Consider the following 13,733-nt stretch of genomic DNA (forward strand, 5'->3'; position numbering starts at 1 on the left):
ATACTCCTCCCACTAAGAGGACAGTGAGTCTGCCGAAGACAATGCAAATGTCCACGGCCAGGTCTTTCCAGGGTTTTCCAGCACCGTGCAGCCTGAGCCAATACCTACACCATAGCATTTTCTCTCCTTTTTCAGTTCAGAGTCATGTGAGGTAGATTGCATGGGTCCATGTTTGTGACCTACTCAGCATTTAATGCATGCTGCAAGTGCTGCTTCTGTAGAAGGAGCTGTGAACGCTTTTGGATTTAGGGCATAGCCAGGAACCTCTGCCTGTGTACTTTTTTTAGGCTTCCTACAGAGGAGAAGTGAGAAAAGAAATAATTCTACTCCAGGGAAATACATAATTGAGAAGCTGTCTGCGTGCATAAGAAAACACGCTATGGCCTCTGTAAAGCAGAGAGGCTGCCAGGGCCATTGTTTTCCCTTCTTTCCTTGGTGTTTGTGTAAGCCCCAGGGGTTAATGTTACTCATCCTGGCCCCTGGGCAGCCAAGGCTGTGGACTTGAACCATTTGGCTTAGACAGCTGGGCATGGTGGTGCAGACTTGTGCTCTCAACTCTACAGAACAGAGGCAAGAAGCTCCAGGCCTGCCTGGGCTATGGGAAAACAAGACAAAACAAAAGGAAACAACCCAGACTAAACAAAAAGAACCCTCCTGCTCCCACTCTGCTAATAAGAAAGATGATGTGGACTGGGTGCTGCCTCCACTTCCCTCTTCTTCTGGGATTTTTGTCCTTGCTAACAACTGAACAGGAATATTGGAAATATTGAGGCTATTTCAGGAAAGCAACCCAGTTCTTCATCTTGAACATGGAAGAAACTGAGCAGAGAAGACATCTTGCCCTGGCCCCTGTGGGCCCAAGTCTGAATCCCTTCAGAAATCAGACAGGTCACACAGGAGATGTGTGTTGGGCATGGAGCCCACGTGGCTCAAGGATGCTGGGAAGAGTTGCTGACACTGTTAAGGGCTAGGGACCACTTTTACCTTCATGGTTGTGCTGGGCAGTGGTATCAGAAAAGGGTAGCGCGCAAATGTGATGGCTGTGGTGGGGAGAACGAAAGGCTTGGGGTGGGAGCAGCCTCCCATGGGAAAAAGCACAGTATGATATACAGGTTTTCTGTTAAGTATAGGTGGATCCCAGATAGTCCAGTACGGGAGAGCTTGTTTTATTTGTCTTCCTCCCCCATTTCTCTAAATCATTGAATCTGCAAAGCATGATGCACATGTTAATTAACACTCACGGCTCTCCTGGGAAGACAGGCAAGTGGGAACGCCTGCCTCCCCCATTAGTGAAGTCCAGGGAATAGACAGGTGCCAGAGCCTCAGGTAAGCAAAACTTCAGAGGCATTCTTCCAAGTGGCTCCACTGGGAGCCCCATCCCTCTCCCCCATTCTTAGCAGGCCAGTGAGAAGGCTGAGACCAGGTAGCAATGGGAGATTTGAGAATTGGAAAGGAATTGTGAGTTCCATGGTCATTGTGATTTTTCAAATGTTATGCTTGCTAATTTAGGCCTTTTTTTTTTTTTTTTTGGTTTTTCGAGACAGGGTTTCTCTGGTTTTGGAGCCTGTCCTGGAACTAGCTCTTGTAGACCAGGCTGGTCTCGAACTCAAAGAGATCCGCCTGCCTCTGCCTCCCGAGTGCTGGGATTAAAGGTGTGCACCACCACCGCCCGGCTTTCTTTGCCTTTTAAAATACACAAATAAACACATACACTGGGCTTCTTGTCGGAGCAAGGTGTTGCAGAGAGAATCACTTCTCTCAGACAAGCTGGCTACCACCCTTCGGGGCATTGCTAAGTGGGAAATCTCACACTTTATTCCAGCTGAGGCTGTTGTGCGGTTTGCTTCCCTGCAGGTGGTGGCTTCAAGTGTTGGCGTGCTCCTGGAGTCTGAAAATAGATGAGATTTCTGGACTGTTGGATGTGGTGGGTAGCTGAATCGCTTCCGAGTCTGGGGGTGTGGGTTCCTAAGTGGTCTTCCCTGGGGGCTGCCAATAGCCCGTCTTCAGTTCTGTGCTCAGGGATGCTGATGATGCCAGTTTGCTAGGCACCTGTGTCATTCTTGGAACTACTGAATCTCCAGTTACCTGACAAAGCCAGCAGGCTGGAGTGGTGCAGTGTGAAGGGTCAGAGACAAGGACGGGTCTTCTGTGGCCAGCGTCTGCTGATCCCTCTCAGGTGTTTGCGGTCATCTTGTCCGAAGCTTTGCTCCATTTGATGACAGTGTTTTCCTTTGCCGCAGGCTGCCGAGAACCAGCTGTGGGCCTCTGCTAGAGAGTCCTTCCTCTGAAGACGTCACCAGTGTGTGGAGCCTGCCGCACACCCACCCCCTGCCAAACCACGGCCTTTACCTGTGTCTTCCGGTGTTTCCCGTGCGACCCGTCCTGTGGGAGTGCCTCGTGGGCTGCCCCAGAGTTCGCCCCGCGCTCAGCTGCACCGATGGTGAAGATGACAAGATCCAAGACGTTTCAGGCATACCTGCCCTCCTGCCACCGCACCTACAGCTGCATCCACTGCAGAGCTCACCTGGCCAATCATGACGAACTCATTTCCAAGGTACTGGTGTCTCGAAGGCCTTTCTCGCCTCCCAGTAAAGGTGCATTTCCTGTTCCTGCAGTCACAGACTTACAAGCTCTCCTACAGTCTAGGATGTTTGCACACTGTCTCTAGAAGGAGAGGGCCAACCTGCAGACTGTCCACTGAGAATCAACTCTGAATTGCAGGGACAGAGTAGTGGATCAGTTTGTATTTGTTTTGATTTTTTGAGACAGAGTTTCTCTGTGTTGCTTAGGAACCAGTCCTGGAACTCCCTCTGTAGACCACACTGGCCTCGAACTCACATAGATCCGTCTGCTTCTGCCTCCTGAGTACTGGGATTAAAGGAGGCATGCGCCACCACCGCCCAGCTCGGAGCAGCTTATGTTAGAAGTTAGATGTCAACCCTGTTAGAGGCTTTGGGGCCTGGCAGCTCACAGTTTTGTGGTTCATCGGGGCCTCTGTATGTTAGGCAAGAACTCTACCACAGAGCCACGCTCCATCCCCACTGTTAGCTCAAACGGGAGAGCCCCTGGCAAGCCCCAAGGAAAGTGGCGAGGCTGAGGCATTGTGAAAACTTGTCCTTTGGGGAGGAACAAAAGTGGCCTGCTGAAAGGCTGAGCCCCGGGCCTGAAGGAACCTCTATATAAAGTGATACAGAGTGACATTTGATCATAGCTAAAGAACAAGTCCCTGTTTTCCCAGAGGTGCCTCGACAGCTGCTTCTGAAGTTGGGGCTGGGGGTTACTAATGAATAAACTCGGGTTCTCAGTTGTGTAATACAGGAACTGAATACTTCGGGCGGTATTCTCAGGGGAGCTATCTCCCTCCCGGCCCTGGGTTCCCAGGGGAGGAGAAACAGGTTTTACTAGGCTCGATGACAAAGAGAAAAAGATCGTGGGAGAATTCCTCCTTTAATAGCATCTTTCCTGAGAAGCTAGCCTCCACACAATTAAGGGACAGACAGATACTTAGGCAAAGACTCTTGCTTTCTTCTCCTTGGGTTTGGTAGTCTCGGCCCAAGATGGGTGACAGCTCCAGCCCGCAGTTCAGAACATTCCTCTTGCAGCTGGCTGCCTTGACTGGCGCATGAAGGCTGGCCAGATAATCGAGGCTGCAGTCACAGATTCTGAAATGAGGGCCCAGAACAGAGTCTGCTGTTGTGGGTCTGTTCCAAGCTGCCCAGTAACACACAAGCTCAACCTCGATGCCCCAGGGCCCTGGCAGAATGTCTACCTGTTCCACTCTTCTTCATCCCCAAACTTTGTTATTTACACTTAAGAGAGCCTTTAGCTATCTACTGTATCATCTTGGTGCAGGGTTCTTTGGAGTTTTGGGGTAAACCCTTGACTGGAAATTTGGATGTGGGAGGCCATGTCTATGGAAGAGCTAGCCAGTCTCCTGGCATGGAATGTGAGCCAAAAACTCGTATTTGAGTTGGCGCCGTATCCCTTCCACAACCTTTTCCTGGAGACATTTCCAAAATAAGTGTTTCTATCTAGGGAGACATCTATGGCACCATTTTAACATAAGGAAGAAGTGTCTGTGGTGTAAGAAGTCAAGGCTCCAGTGCATTTTAGCATCTGTGTACTGACTAAAAAATGCTATTCCACTAACCCTTGTGACTCCTTAAGGTGAGTGGAAGGCCAAGCCATACCAGCAGGGAAAAGATGAAAAGATGGATGGAAGTCAGATATTCTGTAGAGATGGCAATGACCTTCGAGGTTATCTCTACTGCATTTGGTCAGGTGGACAGGGCCGTTGGTGGTCTGCCACGTCCTTGCTTTGTTTCAGTTAGCCACGAGACACAAGCGGCCTTCTGTGGATATGAAGGTGGGGGTCTCAAGCCTCTGCCGAGAGCAGCCCCCCTTTCTCATGTACCCTTCCACATCCTTCTGTTGTGTTCTGTCTGACTTAGTCCCCAGATCAGAATTTGACCCATGGCAAAAACTCAGTAAGTGATCAAATAAACGGACAGATGAAGACTTGTGAGATGAGGCAGAAAGAGAAAAGCTTGGTTGGCCTTGTGTCCTCCTTCCTACCCACTCCCGGGACAGGAAGGCTCACAAGTCCAGGCCAAAGTCAGCACAGGCCTTGATTTCATTGGCTGCGGCCAGTGCACAGATGGGGTACATCAGGGCTGGAAGATTTAAAGAGTTGGGTGGAATGCCTGGCTGGGGAAAGAGTGAGGGAAGGGTGCTGGGGAAGGTACAAAGCTTCCTTTATTCCGCTCTGCCACCCCCAGCATTAAATAATCTATACATTCTTATGCACGTCTGCTTAATGGAAAGATCATTGCCTCGGCCCCCTCCTTGGAAAAATGGGCCTTTTCTTTTCTCGTGCCCCCTCCTCCATTTAAGAAAGTTCAAGGAGAGAATGTCCCTCCTGTTCTCCCTCTTGACTTAATCTCCTGTATGGTTTCAGAGTCTGCCCAGTAGGAGTTGAGAGCTGGGCAGCAGATAGCGGGGGTGGGTGCAGTGGAGCAGCTAAATGGGGCTTTGTACGTGAAATGGGGTCCTGAGTCAGAGAGCTGGACCTTTGTTTGGGGGGCTGCTTTATTATAGCGCACGAGATGCAAAGGTCTAGAGCACAGAGTGAGCCTAGGAGCAGGGATTTCAGGCTCCCTTCCTATCAGCATTGCTAAGCCATCAGGGAAGTACAACATGGTAAAGTTTAAACAGCCAGAGTATGTTGATTCTGGTGCTGGAAAGCTGTGCTGGGGTTGCTTCCTTCCCAGCCCTCTTTACAGACCCAGGAGGTAAGCTGCCAGCAGCCAGCTGCCCAACCTCTGAGTCTTTCCTTTCTTGCTCATAAAATGGGCAAAATGCTATTGGCTGTTAATGGAGTCTGACATCTGTGAAGGCTAGTGTAACAATGGACCATCAACAGACACATTGACTTCTCACACTTCTGGAGGCGGGGAAACCCCGGATTTGGAAATTTGGCAAACTCAAGGTTGTCTCAAGGTTCACTTTTCAGTTCACAGAAGGCTTCTTGTTACTGTGTGGCCTTCCATAGTGGGCAGGGCAAAGGATCTTTCTCTGGCTTATTTATGTATTCTTGTATTTTCTGTATGTGTTTTGAAAAAGTCTTGCTGAGTTGCCTGGTATGGTCTTTGAATTGCTGGGCCAAAGTGGTCTTGCTGCTTTGACCTCCCAGGTATCAGGGCATGTGCTACTGAGCTTGGCTTCTTCTGGCCTCTTTATCCTGACAATCATCTTACTTATGAGGGCTCTGCCCTCGTGGCCTAATAACTTCCTAAAGGCCACATGTCCCAATACATGTATTTCAACATGATGGTGGGGAGGCGCCATTCAGACCCATAGCAGGGGGCAGGTAACCACACTTTGTGTGTGCCTCCATAGCAAGGCTTACCTCATGGGGTTGCCACACAGCTCAGGTGAGGTCAGGGGTACATAGGTGGTTTGTAAATATGAATGCAGTATGAAATGGTTCCATTTCTTCTCTTGGTCTTCCCATGCAAATGTAGAGTAGGGGGAGTAAATTGGAGGGGGGTATTCTGGGTAATAGTCACGTGTTTTCCATTAAGACTTGTCTGGGCATTGTATGTACAGGGGGGACAGTTGGGAGCCTAACGTGTCCATAGGAAGTAACACAGACTTTGGTCTGTGGGAGGGGAGACCTCCGGGGAGTGTGCCGAGGTTCCTACAGCCTTTCTCTTAGAGGGTGTTGTGGTCCCCATGCTGGGGTGTTTTGAGTTGACATGAGGAATTGCTCGCAGTGTTGTTTCTTAATGTTGGCAGGCCCAGCATAAAAATACACTGGCTTCCACTGGATCAGTGAGTCCGTATGCCTTAACCTCCCAAGCAGTCAAGATCTATAGGCCCCTGCCACCAAGTCCAGTTTCACAAAGCTTTTGTGAGGATGCCTTGCCTTGCTGTCTGCCCGCCAGCCCTCAACTGAGCGGTAGGGCGTTTGGAAACTTGTGACTTCATTCCGAGACTTGATCCTTATCGGAAGGGCTTTGTGGGAGGCTGTTGGGTGGGTGTCCGGGCAGGTGGAAGGAAGCAATATTTTGCTCACCACCCAACCTACTTGTTACTGTTTGGTCGGATCTGTGGGTCTGATTGTTTTCTGGAGACAGGTGTTCTAGGACTGCAGACTGTCTGGTCTTGATGAGGAAACCATTCTGGGTGTGGCAGTGGACCAGCCTTAGGTCAGGGCACTCTGAACCAGCGATCTCTATCTCAGTCTGGGCCACCTTCTGTGCGAAGGGTCCTGAGCTTACTTGCCTTCTAAATAAGGCTGGGAACTCTGGAGGCAGGTTTTGTTCCTTGTGGGGTTCCTCAGGCTGGCTGTGGTGGCATTTGGCCTCTCCTCCCGCTAAGAGATTTTCTGTGGCATTGCTTTGAGAAGAGGGGTGGGAGGGTGCCGTGTGCTGATGCTGTATTGATCTAGTGGCCGCTAAAGGGCTAAGCTGTCCTTAGTTTCCCGCCTGTGCCTTTGAGCCCTAGTGTTCCACAACTGTGGTTCCCAGCAAGCCTTCTACCTCTCACTCCAGTGCAGTGGCTTAAAGGTTGCGGGCCTGGCGGGGTGCTGCTGTGGTGCAGAGATCTGTCCCACCCTGCTGACCATCCTGTCAGGCAGGACTTTGTTTCTCCTGGTTTCTGCTGCCCACCATTCTGAGCTTTCAGTACCCTAGCTGGGTGTTAGAGGCGCACACCTTTAATCCCAAGCACTTGGAAAGCAGAGGCCAGCCTGGTTTACTCAGCGAGTTCCAGGACAGCCAGGGCTACACAGAAACTGCCCGTCTCAGCAAAAACAACCACATATACTCTTAAGCAGTGGTCCTCAACCTTCCTAATGCTGTGACCCTTTAATGCAGCTCCTCATGTGATGGTGACCTCCAACCATAAAATTATTTTCATTGCTACTTCATAACTAATTTTGCCACTGTTATGAGTTGTAAATATCTGGTGTGCAAGATATCTGATATTCGACCCTCAGGGTCATTTGACCCACAAAGGGGTCACGACCCACAGGTTGAGTACTGATGTTCTAAAGTATTAAGGTCCTGGGCTGAAGATGCATCTAGCATGTAGGAAGCCCTAAATTGGATCCCCAGAACCACAAATATGGCAGTCTGTGTGTGTGATTCCAGCTCTAGGGGTTGGACACAGAAAGGTTGGGAAGTTCATAAGTCATCTTTGGCAACATAGCAAGTTTGAGGCTAACCTGAGCTACATGAAATCCTATCTCAAAAGAGGAAAAAAAAATCACATGAAGAATATAGGAGAAAACAAAATGTCTTTCCTTTTCTTTGGGCAAATCTACAAGCAAAGTAGATGCTGGGGTATAAGATTGGTACTCACGCTCCCCCTAAAGCACAGCAACTCCTGAGTAACGCGTCCATGTCACAGGGCCGTGGGTTTGGCTAGCTTGCAAAGCATGTGGAACGCTCACTTTGAGTATGTGTGAGTGTGTATGTGTGAGTGTGTGTTTGCCTGAACGTATGTGTACCTTGTGTGTGGCCGGCACCTTAGGAGGATGCTGGATCCCCTGAGTTACTGGAGTTACAGGCCTAAGCCGTCATGTGGGTGCTGGGAATTGAACTCTGGTCTTTTGCAAGGCTGACCAATGCTCCTAACTGCTAAGCCATCACTCTAGCCCCTTTTATTTTTTGTTTTTTTAATCCAATGGATATATGCTCTACTGGATTAAAAAATTGAAATAAAATTAGTATTTCTATTTTGACAATGGGGAGGAAACAGGATTGAAGCTTGTTCTATAAATATCTATCTCATAGAATTTTTTTTACTGGGGCTCCAGTTCTACCTGGTAATTAAAGGACTCTCAGAATCGGGAGGTTGAACTATCATTGTGTGGCCTAGTTGGGAATCTTGTGCCTCTGAGTCTGTTTTTCTTTTTCTTTTTTAAGTTCTGTGTATGTGTGTGTGTGTGTGTCTGTCTGTGCTTTCCTGTAGAGCCATAGTCAGTTTCATTGTTGTCCCTCAGCTGCTACCCACCTTTTCTCCCACAGACTTGGCTGCCTGGCTTTCCCAGGTGACCCGGGAAACCTCCCTGTCTCTGTCTCCCAGTGCTGGAATTACAAGTGAATACCACCACACCCCCACCTCCACTTCCACACCCCATACCTCCCTCCACACCCCCCTCCACACTCCACACCTCCCTCCACACACCCACACCTCCCTCCACACCCTCACCTCCACACCTTCCTCCACACCCCCACCTCTACTTCCATACCCCCATCTTCCTCCATACCCCCTCCACACCCCACACACCCACACCTCTCTCCACACCCCACACCTCCCTCCACACACCCACACCTCCCTCCACATCCCTCACCTCCACACCTCCCTCCACATCCCCACACCCCGTACCTCCACACCCCCACACCCCATACCTCCATACCTCCACCTCTGCACCACCACACCCCCACCTCCACTTCCACACCCCACACCTCCCTCCACACCCTCACCTCCACACCTCCTTCCACATCCCCACATCCCGTACCTTCACACCCCCACCCACACCTCCACCTCCACACCACCATGCCTCTCACACTTGGTTTTCTCTCTTTCTCACCCACATATTTTTCCCTTCACACCCAACTTTTCACATGCTTTGTGGAATTCAAACTTGGGTCCCCATGCTTGTGCAGCCAGCTCCGTATCTCCCTAGCAGCAGCATTCGTGAGCTATACCCAAAGTTTATTCCAAAGGATTTTTTAGCAGTTAGGCTTTGTAAAGGGAATCACACTTCCAACTTTAAATTATTTCCGTTATTTCAAGTGCTTACTCCCCAAAAGCCCTGACTCCTAATGAAGTATTAGCTCCTTCATCCTTCTCCAGAGCTGTCTGCTGACCACCTAAGGTGTGTGTGCATGGCGGGGGGGGCAGGTAAAAGAGCTGAACAGAAAAATCTCTGAACCAAGTGACCAAGTGACTTGGTAAAACGCTATTTGGAACTGGAAACACTGTGCCATGTAGTTGGTGACTTCAGGGTGAGACGAGGCTGATCCTCTCATGACAGTGGGGACCAGGCTCGAGTCTCTCCTGAGACAGTTATCACCAGTATGTTGACACCTGTGTCCCATTAGCCCATGTGTTACTTGAGGTGCTTATGATGTCACGTTATCTCTAGTGTAGTGCTTCAAGGTGGCAGATTTTCCATTAGTAAAATATTTGCACCACAAGGCAGGGTTTCAACTAGGGAGACGCAGTCTAGGGTCTGTGGACTGACTGAAGGAATCCCTGAAGTTACGTGTGTAAGTATATACACATGTGTATTTTTTAGGACGATAACTTCCGTCCGGTCTCTGAGGTTGTTGTTTGAACCATGTAAACCCCTATCTGCAAGAGTAAGGGTGTGTGCATACCTCAAGAGTGCCCTTGAACCAGGGGTGGTGGCACTTGCCAGGGAATCCCAGCACTTAGGACACAAAGGCAGGAGGACCTTGTAGAAGTGGGTGGGAGGGGCAGCATGAACAAGAGCAGTGGAGAAAGCTTGAAGGGGAAGCCAATCTTCTGGATTAGTAAGTGTGTGAAAACAGATTGGAGGGATAGGTTGAAGCCAGATTGGAGTTAGGCTTCATCCTGTTGGCAGTGGATATTACTGAAGACGGGATAAGCCCTCTATGGCCAGCTTGTGATACATGTTGCTGTCATTTGGAAGATGAGCTGCTAAGGAGGGGCTGGAAGGCGACTTGATTGTGTCCACGGCTGCGCTGCTATATGGTCTGACTGTTCTGGAGCCGAATGGTGATTCAGGACCCACTGTAGAGTGCTGTTTGGCAGAAAGTGTACAGTTAGTGGTTGAAACCATGAACTCCTTCCCTTTATGGTGTGAACCAGGGGAGTCAGTTCCGGTTCTTCGTCTTCAGCCAAGCGTCAGACTGGTCCCTCAGTCATGGTTGCTCCCTGGGAAAGCGAATGACCTGGCATGTGTCATGCTGCTCACCGGTCTGTTTTCTGGGGGCGCTTCTGGGGGACTGGGGGCCTGATCATCGTCTTTTTGTGTCTTGTTGCAGACTACAGGGAGCCGGAACGCAAATCCGATCCATTGGGATCGTGGGTATTTTAAATAGCAAAAAGGGATGTTGACTTGACCAAATGAGGTGTGTCCTGCAAGCCGGCTCTGTGGCTTATAAATGCCTGCCTGCCAAATTTACCCCTAAGCTATGTGGACACTTAGTGAGGTCGCAGGTACTTAAAAGTGTGCGTTTCCACTCAAAATAACACAGAGAGAGATGTATAATACATAACATTATATGTATCACGTCATATATTATAATATATATTTTTGAGACAGGGTCTTGCTCTGGAGTCCAGACTGGCTTAGAAATCCGTATATAGTGTAGGCCTCAAACTTGCGGTTGTTTGTCCTCCTGTCTCAGCCTCAAATGCTGAGATTACAGGTAGGCATGAACCACTCTTCCTGGGAGAGACTTTCTCAGGAATGCTCATGTTTGGGGATAAGACTTCGCTGTAGGACTGCCCCCTCCTGTGGTTTTGTGTTAGCCCAGGCTCTCCCTCTGGCCTCTGGAATGATAAAACTGCTGGTTTGTCTCCTGCCCAGACTCCCCTGCTCCTGTGCCATCTGTTCAGTGATATTCCTTTTCTGTTATTCGCGCCCTTCCCCCTCATAAAGACAGTCTTGCTAGTTTCTCAGCGCTGCCTTAGCCTGCCTGGTGCTGGGATTATAGGGTGGAGTCCCAGACCCAGCCTGAATAATACTTCTTTAAACACTTGATCTCAGAGCTAGGGAGGAGGAGATGAAACCAGCATGATCCCTGATCCTCGCAGCGAGGAGCTGGAAATCTTAGCAGGTGAGATGGAATGTTGGCCTCACCTCCTGCCGCTGCAGAGGGCCGAGAGTGGTGCTGAGGAGAGCAGCCACTGTTGACTATCTGCTGTGTGTCCACCTCCCCAGATGTGCTGTTCCTTCTCATACTTACCACATCCCTTCTAGGTAGGCATCAGGTGGCTTGCCCAAGGCCAAGGTTACAGAGAAGTCAGGTAGGCCATTTCAGATCTGCCCAGTTCTTCTCGCCACAACCTGTCTGTGTGGCCCGGGCTGCTCCTTTGGCATTGGCTGACCTATGATTGTGTACAAGTGTTGGTGGTAGATACACCCTGTGTTGTTGACATAGCCCGTGCCTGGGGACTCTTCCCTGTTTCTCCACTTAATTTCCACACACTGGAGTTGGTGGGTTGGAGCATTGGGGGTGCATGGCACCTAGGGCCTCACCCGCACTAGGCAGGCTCCTTGCTGCTACTTGAAATCCCAGGGCCTCTATCCATTCTCGAAGATCACCTAAGAATTTTTCCCGGGGAGCTGTGCCCTGCCTGTAAGAGTCCTTCCCCGCTTTGAATTGTTATAAACTCCACCCCCACCCCCAGAGTCTCACTGTGGTCCAGGCAGTTGGGGTCTAGGACCTTAACTCTGGCCTCAGCCTCAGGTGTGCTCTTAATGTAGCCTTGCCTTGCTTCCTAATGAGGAACTTTCAGACCAGATACCTTTGAACCTGAGCTTACTGCCTTGCACATTAGTGCTTCTAAGAGCTGGGCGCAGCCCCTGCAGCGGGGGAAATGAAGGTGTCAGCCTGGGATCTTCCAAGACTGCTCCACTGTGGCTCCCTTCCTCTGCACACATCCCTTCGACCTCCCCCTCCAAGGTTGCAGTAAGGCGTGAACCAGCCCACCAGTGTTCAGATCTTGGCTGTTCACCTGATAGTTGTGCAAATTAAGTGACTTTGGTGTAAGCGACAAAATAAGAGGAATATGTCGAGAGATGTGGTTGGATTTTTTTAGGGAAATTAAATGAGGTGGTAGTGTTCACAGTGTGCTTAATAGCCAGCAGCAGCTTCTGCCGAGGAAAATCAGACGGAACATGGCGCTCAGATAGAACTGGGGGCTGGCACTCTGTATCTTCTGGTCTCGCGGGAGGCTTAGCCATGCTAGCCATCAGTTATCCTGTTATCTACCGAGGCCTTTCCAATCTGGACTCTGTTTTCTTTACAGTTCTAAGGTAATTAAATAGCAGCACCTAGCAACAGGGCCCTTCGGAGGCCTTGCCTCTGAGCAACAGAGGGGCTCCCATCTTCCCTGATAATCTGTCAAGTGAGCTTGGTTTTTTTGTTTTGCTTTTGACCCACATTTCAGCCAGTTACAGAGACTTCAATCCACTGTGACAACCGCTGCCTTGACATCTGGAAGAGGGTTTCCAGGCTGGTGTTAAGTCCCTAGCTGTGAACTGCTCCGTTGGTTTGCTTCATTCTGTGAGGCTGCAGCGTGGGGGTTGGGGCCTTTCTTTTGAAAGGAGCTATTTTCTTTATCTTAAAAAACAAAGCAAAACAAAAACTGATATCTTTGTTCCCAAAGTTCAACAAAACTCCGGAGGGGAGGGTTTGACCTGGTGATCCCTAAGTATTATCTTTGAGGTCAGGGCTATCAAACTCTGTTCTCTCCTCTCCCCGGCCAATGGCTGGTGTCAGGAGGAGGGGGGTGGGGTGGTAGAGAAAGCTCCACCAGCTGCTGCTAAAAACAGCAGCATCCACTTGTCCACAGACACCCTCTCTAGACCACAGTAGTGTCAGGGGCCATAGCAGGTGGTCCCCCTTTTCGTATAGTTCCTCTCCCTTTGGGTCTGTTTTGGGAGGCAATCTATAACCATGAGAAGAAAAACTGCCCAACTTTGAGGAACTAGGAGCCCCTTTTCCTTCCTGTTAGAGTTGGCCCCATTAAAAGCATTTTTCATTTTTCTTTTTAGCATCAGTTTCTCAACAGATGGATGGGGAGAGATGTGTGTGAGCTGCCGCGTGCTGTGAGCCCTGGCCTTAGCTGATAGACCCAGGGTCTGCAGTAGCAGACAGAAGCCTTAGCCTGGGGGAGTGGAGTGGTTCACAGAACCTTTGGCTACTGGTGGGTGACAGCCACAGTGGGGGTCCTCACTCTGGGCCTGACCCTGGAAATTATCTCGGGTACCGAGAAGCCAGTATCCCTATTCTGTTTTCCGTTCAGATTGTCTTTACGTGAGATGTCCCATCGCGTTCAGCTTCCTCATGACGATCCTAGAGTATCAGGACCTTGGTCTAGCTCAGTCTAGTGAAACTGCTTGCCGTTGGCTTCTGTTTGGGGAGACTGTCTGTTCTCAGGGCCTCTCCTTGTTGGCTAGTGGCTGCTTGGTCCCCAACTCTGGACCTGCTAAAAAGCTGCCA

The 13,733-nt window shown here is 50.0% G+C and overlaps 1 protein-coding gene across 2 annotated transcripts in view; it reads left to right on the plus strand.

Annotated features, from left to right (window-relative positions):
- Ypel2 (yippee like 2) overlaps positions 1 to 13,733 on the plus strand; it is a 58,093-nt gene that overhangs the window by 18,824 nt on the left and 25,536 nt on the right. The window contains exons 2-3 of one of the 2 annotated variants that reach the window (XM_041665016.1): positions 1,855 to 1,924; positions 2,241 to 2,554. In XM_041665016.1, coding sequence (XP_041520950.1) covers positions 2,438 to 2,554 — 117 coding nt within the window. In that variant the 5' untranslated portion in view covers positions 1,855 to 1,924; positions 2,241 to 2,437. The remainder of the gene's footprint in view (positions 1 to 1,854; positions 1,925 to 2,240; positions 2,555 to 13,733) is intronic. The other variant, XM_041665015.1, reaches the window with a different exon arrangement.

The sequence above is a fragment of the Microtus oregoni genome, unplaced genomic scaffold (genome assembly GCF_018167655.1).
Source record: "Microtus oregoni isolate MIOR12 unplaced genomic scaffold, Mior012 000015F_ref0000493, whole genome shotgun sequence".
Lineage (NCBI taxonomy): Eukaryota > Metazoa > Chordata > Mammalia > Rodentia > Cricetidae > Microtus > Microtus oregoni.